At 43.3% G+C, this 9,308-nt stretch overlaps 1 protein-coding gene across 1 annotated transcript in view; it reads left to right on the forward strand.

The window, feature by feature from the left end:
• LOC120539968 (intercellular adhesion molecule 1-like) overlaps positions 1-5,714 on the forward strand; it is a 115,496-nt gene extending 109,782 nt beyond the window's left edge. Inside the window, exons 14-15 of the mRNA XM_039770375.1 lie at positions 1,452-1,718; positions 5,240-5,714. Of these exons, the coding sequence (XP_039626309.1) occupies positions 1,452-1,718; positions 5,240-5,448 (476 nt within the window). The 3' untranslated portion in view covers positions 5,449-5,714. The remainder of the gene's footprint in view (positions 1-1,451; positions 1,719-5,239) is intronic.
• Positions 5,715-9,308: the final 3,594 nt, after the last annotated feature.

A 9,308-nucleotide genomic window follows, 5' to 3' on the forward strand; every position in this document is an offset into this window, starting at 1 on the left:
GTAAAGCACACAATTCAGATTAACAGGCAGGAGCGAGCCCATGAAAAGATTTAAAAACTAGCAACAAGATTTTAAAATCAATTTGAGAACTGACAGGCAGCCAGTGTAACGAAGCTAATATTGAAGAAACAGAATCAGACTTTCTTGCCCCATTCAAGAAGCGAGCGGCAGCCTTCTGGACCAACTGTAACCTGCGGATCAGAGATTTGTTAATCCCAGAATACAGCGAGTTCCAATAATCAAGGTGAGAAAAGATAAAAGCATGAGTAGCTTTCTCAAGATCCCTAGCAGATAAAAAAGGCTTGATCTTAACTAAAAGACAGAGTTGGAAAAAGCAACTCTTGACTACAGAATTAATCTGTTTCTCAAAAGAGACGTTACTGTCAAAAATAACACAAAGATTGCGGACTTGAGGTTTGCAGAAGACAGAGAAAGAGCCGAGAAGTCCAAGACCAATTTGGGCTTTAGCTGGTGGACCCGCTATAAGCACCTCCGTTTTATTTTGATTTAGATCAAGAAAATTATTAGCCATCCAGGATCTTAGTTCAGACAGACAGTTGCCAGATGATTTATTGAAGAGTTGCAGACGGGAATATAAACCTGAGTATCATCAGCATAGCAGTGAAAAAGTCCAAAAGTATCGCTCTTTACACAAAATTTACTAGCAAAGCACAGACAAAGAAGTTTTCTTGTATTTCTATATGAATCCGAAAGATTACGCTTGCGTTTATAATAATCCAACATGTGACAAATTATCAGCGATAATAGTTTCAAAAGGTGGAGATATCAAAGACAGAAGTTTAGAAAGTATTTGCGTGTTAATTTCAAAGCTAAACAGAACGAAAATGTATAACTCAACGAAGAACTCTTAACGCAATATGAAACATAATTTTATTTCAAATTATTAAGTTTTACTAGTTTTAACTATGGTTAATTACTCGCTGTAATGTAATGTGGCGCAGTGGTAGCGCTGCTGCCTCGCAGTTAGGTGACCCGGGTTCGATTTCCGGGTCTGCGTGGGTTTCCTCTGGGCGCTCCGGTTTCCTCCTACAGTCCAAAGACATGCAGGTTAGGTGGATTGGTGATTCTAAATTGGCCCTAGTGTGGGTGTGGGTGTGTGTGTGTCCTGTGGGCTGGCACCCTGCCCAGGATTGGTTCCTGCCTTGTGCCCTGTGTTGGCTGGAATTGGCTCCAGCAGACCCCCGTGACCCAGTGTTTGGATTCAGTGGGTTGTAAAATGGATGGATGGATGCATATGTAACAGTTCCCATGAAAATAACAATCAGTTTAAATTGTACATCTGCTTACCCATCTGCTTACCTAGTCTCTGTAATGGAGTAAACATGTTTGGGAAATGAAGGATTTATGAAAGCTGCTTTAGTGGTGTTGGGATGATGGAGAGGTGGGAGCTATGAGTTACCAACGTACTAACGTTTTCTTCATTCCTACAGATGAGCCGAGTGTTTCTCTCAACACTTCTGAAAACACAATACGGATTTCCCATGGTGGTGACATTAGCATCCAGTGCATTGCTGATGGAAGTCCAGCTCCAGAGGTGACTTGGAACTATAAAGAAGAACCCAACGTGCAGATTGTCAATGCCACTATCCTGAATGTTAAAACAGCAACGTCAATGAATAATGGAGTATATAAATGCCAGGCTAATAACAAACATGGAAATGCTACCACCACATTCACCCTTGAAGTCACAAGTACAAGTAAGTTTGCTTTACAGCTGGTGGGTATGAACTTGCTCTTTGCTTTGTTGTAACTTTCTTTAAAGATAAGGAGACACAGCCAGAAACGTCCCGACTTCATGATGAATTCATCCTAAGGTGACCTCTTCCAAAGAAAAAATAACAAAGAAGGACAAACATCCGAAAGTAGATCGGAAAGGAAGGCTAAGCTGTTGATAGACCTTTCTGGTGTCTTCCATTCACACCCCTCCATTGCAAGAATTTTATAAAAGACTGGATGTGTTTTAGGGATACGTCTGGTTTTCCAGGACTAAGAAAAATCTGCAAATCAAGCAGTGAATTAGAGTTTTATTTATCGCCTTAAAAAAATTCAAATTAGCTCTATGCGTTCCCTCGTTTCAAAACTTACGATCCACCAGAGGGCAGTGTAGTTTGCATCTGAAGTGTTTGTTTAAAAAAGACAAAAATGGAAATGAAGACTAATGTGAATGAAAAGATAAATAAATGCAAGAGAGGTAGCGTGCCAACTTTACCAGGCAGCACTGGCATCTCATACATCAACTCCGTCCATGTATAGTTATATATGGAGAATAAAGCACCCTACAGACATCCCTTGTCCTTCTATAGTGTAACCAGTGGGGAGCACTGAGCCCCAAACCTCATGCACAATGTCACCCCAGTGCAACTCCGAGTTCAAATAAAGGATTTTATTTATCAACAACACCTTCTCCAGTCAACACAACCAATAAGATCACAACACAATCACAAAGCTCTTCTGCTTCTCCTGCCCTCCTGCATTTTAAGGTGGAGGTGGGATCACATCAGGGATCGGCTCTGAGCCATTTCTTATTTGCAATGGTGATGGACAGGTTGACAGATGAGATTAGACAGGAGTCCCCGTGGACTGTGATGTTTGCTGATGACATTGTGATCTGTAATGATAGTAGGGAGAAGGTCGAGGAGACCCTGGAGAGATGGAGATCTGCTCTAGGGAGGAGAGGAATGAAGGTCAGTAGGACCACCAAGACAGAATACATGTGTGTGAATGAGAGGGAGGTCAGTGGAATGGTTGAGGATGCAAGGAGTAGAGTTGGCGAAGGTGGATGAGTTTAAATACCTGAGATCAACAGTACAGAGTAATGGGGATTGTGGAGGAGAAGTGAACAAGAGAGTGCAGGCAGGGTGGAGTGGACGGAGAAGAGTGTCAGGAGTGATTTGTGACAGACGGGTATCAGCAAGAGTGAAAGGGAAGGTCTACAGGACTGTAGTGAGACCAGCTAAGTTATATGGGAGGGAGACGGTGGCACAGGAGACAGAGCTGGAGGTGGCAGAGTTAAAGATGCTAAGATCTGCACAGGATTAGAAATGAGGAGGTTAGAGGGTCAGCTCAAGTTGGACGGTTGGGAATCAAAGTCAGAGAGGCGAGATTGTGCTGGTTTGAACATGTGCAGAGGAGAGACGCTGAGTATATTGGGAGAAGGATGTTGAGGATAGAGCTGCCAGGAAAGAGGAGAAGAGGAAGGCCTAAGAGGTTTATGGATGTGGTGGGTGTGACAGAGCAAGATGCAGAGGACAGGAGGATATGGAAAAATATGATCGGCTGTGTCAACCCCTAACAGGAGCAGTCAAAAGATGAAGAAGAAGATGATAAATGATTTGGATAGGAATTTAACAAGCTAGTTAAATTTGCAGATGATACCAAGAAAGGTGGATTGTCAGATAATCTGGAATCTGGTGAATCATCATAGCGGGACTTGAACAGCAGACAGGCCTGGACAGATGTGTGGCAGATGAAATTTAATGGAAGTAAATGTAAAGAATTACACATAAGATGTATTAATGGCCTGCGGTGGGTTGGCACCCTGCCCAGGATTGGTTCCTGCCTTGTGCCCTGTGTTGGCTGGGATTGGCTCCAGCAGACCCCCGTGACCCTGTATTCGGATTCAGCAGGTTATAAAATGGATGGATGGATGTATTAATGGCTTCCCAGCTGGGCAAGGATTTTTGATTGTTTGCTTCCAGAATGCCAGCATATCCCACTGCAATGTTGGCAGTGTTGGTTTGAATACAAAATGTATTCTGCAACTTGAAAGTAGACCTTAATGAGAAGGATTTATTAGTCATAGTGGACTCAACACTATCAACTGCCAAACAGGTTCAGAAGCCATTAAGAAGACTAACAGAATGTTTGGTTATGTAGCACCCTGATGTGTGGAGTACAAGTCCAAGGAGCTCAAGCTTTATAACACGCTGGTGAGGCCTCATCTGGAGTCCTGTGTCCAGATTTGGTCTCCAGGCTACATAAAGGACCTAGCAGTGCTAGAAAAAGTACAGAGAAGAACGACGAGGCTGATTCAGGGCTACAGGGGGTGAATTATGAAGAAAGATTAACAGAGCTGAGCCTTTACATCCATCCATTTTCCAACCCGCTATATCCTAACTACAGAGTCACGGGGGTCAGCTGGAGCCAATCCCAGCCAACACAGGGCGTAAAACAGGAAACAAACCCCAGGCAACGTGCACACCCCCGCACTAGGGACAATTTAGGATCGCCAATGCACCTAACCTGCATGTCTTTGGACTGTGGGAGGAAACCCACGCAGACACGGGGAGAACAAGCAAACTCCACGCAGGGAGGACCCGGGAAGCAAACCCAGGTCTCCTAACTGCGAGGCAGCAGCGCTACCACCACGCCACTGTGCCGCCCATTTTAGATACACATAGGTGTAAATGGTAAATGGAGAAATGCTGGTCTCTTTTGTCATTTGCAAGCTATTGCTAATGGGCGGCATGGTGACGCAATGGTAGCACTGCTGCCTCATCACAGCTGAAATAGCGCTAATCCGATGAAAGGACCCCTCTTTCCCATGATTCCTGCGATCCTCCATCAGGGATGACATCCATCCATGTATAATCCAACCCGCTATATCCTAACTACAGGGTCATGGGGGTCTGATGGAGCCAAACCTAGCCAACACAGGGTGCAAGGCAGGAAACAAACCCCGGGCAGGGCACCAGGGCACCGCAGTAAAAATAACATGCATTATTATTATTATTACAATGCAAATCCCAAGGCACGATGCAAACTCCGAGGTGATCGAGCTTTTTCAGTTGCAGCCCCAAAACTCTGGAACGATTTGCCGTTGCACGTTAGGCAGGCTCCTTCGCCAGCTGTCTTTAAATCTTATTTAAAAACACACTTTTACTCTCTGGCTTTTAAGCCAGTGTAATATGTTGGCTATCTGTATAATTTTTATTATGAATCTCTTCAGTTCTTATGTGTTTATGTGTTTCTGTTTCATTCACCTTTTTGTTTTGTGTGTCTGATATGTTGGGTTTTCTTTTTTTTATTGTACAGCACTTTGGTCAGCCTTGATGTTGTTTTTAAAGTGCTTTATAAATAAATAAATAAATAAATAAAAACGCCCATGCCCATAAAGACTACTTTGTCCCCAATTAAATCATAGATGAAATTATGTAAAGAAATGTATCCAAAGTTTATGAATTTCTAATAAGATGTTCTGCTCACTTTTTTTTGACAGGCTCTTGGTTCATCTGGGTCATCGTAGGTGCCATTCTTCTAATATTCTTAATTGTTGTTGGTGTTGTCTGCTGCATATATAAAAGGAAACAGAAGAGGGGCAGCTACAAGGTGTGCCCAAACGGGACTGTGATTCCAAATGGTGGACTGGAAGAAATCCCCTTAGCTCCAGAACAGAAGCAATCCATGCAAAATGGTGAGCTGTCATAAAGAGACTTGCAGTGACAAGACAGGCGTCAACTCGGACACCAGCAGTCGAAATTCCTCCTCCGCCTCAGCAACTCTTCTATACTCAGTAGTCTGACTTAATTGTGCTAAATTCTCAAACTGTTTAAACGAAAGCGGTGGGTCCGTGTTGCAGTCCCCAAGTCCAGTTATCCTCTCCAAAACAGGAAGGTTGAAGAACAACCTAAAAAAAGAGGGACAGGGAGACCATTGCTGTATTCTTGGTCAAAATAAAGAGGTGGGCTTTTAGCCGACCGGTCGCCTTATTGTTAATTTTAAGAGGTCTTCAGTCACTGTTGGCTGCTGGCCATTATCAGCATTTCAACTTGTGTTTGGGGGGGGGCACTCATAAATCGAATTGTGAAGACGTGTACTGCTGTGCCCCACAGTCGAGCCAGGAGAAGGTGGGCACAGTCTGATCTAGTCGTGTGGCCTCTGTTTGTGTGGCTCTCCTCCACCTTGAGCAGTGTGTGAGCCTTCCTCTCATTTTTTGGACATAGAAGAGACTTCCATTTTTGTCATTCCAGGTTAAAGGATCTGATACAAGGTACCAGAATGGGGGTGTAGGTGACCTAAGCATCCTGCTTTTCTTTTTTGTTGTCCTACTGGTTTGGATGAATTGTTCACTCACTTTCATCTCTTCACCATAAGGAGAACTGTTTGATGCCATAATTGTAGTACTAGGGTGTTGTACCATGTTATTCATTATGAATGTAGTGAGAAGTCAAGCAAAATGACCCCTTTTATTGGCTAAATAAAAAGATTACAATATGCAAGCTTTCGGGGCAACTCAGGCCCCTTCTTCAGGCGAGATGTAATACAGAAACTGGAGTTCCCTGTGTTTATATACACACTAGGACAAGAAACAACATTGGGAAACCTTTAAGTGAGACGTCTTAAATGTAAAAAAATTAATAGACCTCTTCAGGCTAAGATTCATTTAGCAAGAGAGGAGAACAATGTATGGTCAAGATCTTTGGATAAGATGACTTGTCCAACAAAGTCTTTTGAAACTGCTGATGGGTTTTTTCATACAATGTGGATCTGTAGTCAGGATGTCTGTGTTAATCTGAGAGATGCAAACCATCCTCTTATCTGGCCATAAGACCCATGTCTCTATTCAAACTGTATTGTAATATGTTAAATTTTAGCATGAGCTTAACTTCCCTTCTTTTCTCTCATGCTGTGTTCTGAAGTTGCCCATTAGCCCTGTGACTTTAAAGTTCCTCTTACAGTGTCCATGGCTGTTGAAGTGGGCTGCTACAGGAACATCTGTGTTGCCACGTTTAATGTGGACCCTGTGGAAATTCATTCTCTGGCGGAGTGTTAGTCCAGTTTCTCCCACACAGAGTACAGTGTCAGGACATTTCATGCAGAGAATTAGGTGGACCACATTAAATGATCTGCTGGAAAATGATTCCTTTATGCAATGTTCTAGTCAGCAGTTTGGTATAATTATCCATCCATCCATCCATTATCCAACCCTCCATATCCTAACTACAGGATCACGGGGGTCTGCTGGAGCCAATCCCAGCCAACACAGGGTGCAAGGTAGGAAACAAACCCCGGGAATGGCGCCAGCCCACCACAGGGTATAACTATACAGTCTGTATTATAAATGTGAGCACACGTTTTACACCTTTTCTGTAGGCAGGGAGATGTGCCATTTTCTGTTGGTTCTTAGGGAGCTTCGGACAATTACTGCAGGTTTGGTGGTTGTCTGTATGCCAGGAGGGGAGGTGGTTCAGGAAATCCATTTTTCAGTGTTTGGTCATTGTTTAGCGTTGGCTGAAGTTCTTTTATAATTTTTCAAAGTGTTTCAAGATGTGGGTTGTAGGTGACAACAAGGGGGATGCGGTTCTTGTTATCTTTGTTTTTATATTCCAGGAGGTTGTCTCTGGGTATGGCAGTAGCTCCTCTTATTTGAGTGTCTGTTGTTTTGGGGGTATAACCTTGTCTGATGAAATCTCGTCTGAGCTCCTGCAGTTGTTTATCCCGGTCTGTCGGGTCTGAGCAAATAAGATTGTACCGTATTGCTTGGCTGAAAATAATGGAGCGCCTGATATACTTAGGGTGGAAACTCTCACTTCTTGGGTAAGTCCGTCTTTCTGTTGGTTTGTGAAAAACAGAAGTTACAAGGGTGTTGTCTTTCAGTTGAACGGTGGTGTCAAGGAAGCTGACTTCTGTTTTTGAGTAATTCAGCTTTAGCTTTATGTTGGGGTGGAAAGAATTGCATTCATTATGAAAATGGAGGAGGTCCTTCTCACTGGCAGTCCAGATTATGAAGATGTCATCTTTGCAACACCCTTCCTGAAGAAGGAGCCTGAGTTGCCTTTGCATCTTTTTAGTTAGCCAATAAAAACTGTCATTTTGCTTGACTTCTCACTACATGCCATAAATGGTAATTGTTATATTTAAGTAAAAATTAGGCTGCTTCATCCTTGAATCCCAGAATACCCCTAAAAATGAGGTGTTTCAGTATTGATGGCTGACTTAAACCAAAGTGTCAACTGTAAATTACTATTTTTTTTCAAACAAATCCATCCATCCATTATCCAACCCACTATATCCTAACCACAGGGTCACGGCGGTCAGCTGGAGCCAATCCCAGCCAATATAGGGCACAAGGCAGGAAACAAACCCTGGGCAGGGCGCCAGCCCACCGCAGGGCGCGCACACACACACACACCAAGCACACACTAGGGAAAATTTAGGATCGCTAATGCACCTAACCTGCATATCTTTGGACTGTGGGAGGAAACCGGAGTACCAGGAGGAAACCCACTCAGACACAGGGAGAATATGCCAACTCCACACAGGGAGGACCCGGGAAGCAAACCCAGGCCTCCTAACTGCGAGGCAGCAGCGCTATCCACTGTGCCACCGTGCCGCCCCCATCCATTATCCAACCCACTATATCCTAACTACAGGGTCACGGGGGTCAGCTGGAGCCAATCCAAGCCAACACAGGGCACAAGGCAGGAAATGAACACTGGGCAGAGTGCCAGTCCACCCCAGGGTACACACATACACCCATACACCAAGGACAATTTAGAATCGCCAGTGCTCCTAACCTGCATGTCTTTGGACTGTGGGAGGAAACCGGAGCACCCTGAGGAAACCCACGCAGACACGGAGAGAACATGCAAACTCCAAACAGGGAGAAGGAAAAAAGTGTAAAGACATAGCTGGGCAGTGGTGACTCTGAAGGTGGCACAGACGGCGGTTACGCTGGCGTCCAAAAACAAACAAACGGTAAAATGTTGGGTTACTTTGAAGACAGAACAATAGAGAATGTCATTGTGTGGTTTTATGATAAAACTGTAATGATGTCTCTTTTCAAATCTGAGGTTCAGGATGAATCAGGTGACTCTCATGCTGATTTTAAAAACCATTTTAAAAACTTTAATTAGTAACTTGTTCTAGAAGAACAAAATGGAGGACTTTATGGACTGCTTCTGCCTCTGTCTGACTCTGATATTAAGACATTCTGCACCGTTCAGCACATTACTCTATAGAGATAAAATCATATATGTGGTATTGTATATAAAAGAAATTCAGTTCATGAGCGTTTATTCTGTTTTACTATTTTGAGACCTTTAGTTATGCAAAGAGATAAGTGTGTTAAAGATGATACCATTTATCTGTATGCCGACTGGTGCAAACTGAAGTGTTTCTTAACTGTTCTGCAAATGAGCCTAACTTATTTTGGATCATTGCTTTGTTATTTTCTTCTGTCTTGTTATGGTGAATTGACAGGTTCATATGAGCTTGTTATAATAAAGGACGTCTTCCTTGGAGACATTTATAACAGTGATCTCAACTCTTCTTTATTTAAGATGCCA

This window comes from Polypterus senegalus, chromosome 12, assembly GCF_016835505.1.
Source record: "Polypterus senegalus isolate Bchr_013 chromosome 12, ASM1683550v1, whole genome shotgun sequence".
Lineage (NCBI taxonomy): Eukaryota > Metazoa > Chordata > Cladistia > Polypteriformes > Polypteridae > Polypterus > Polypterus senegalus.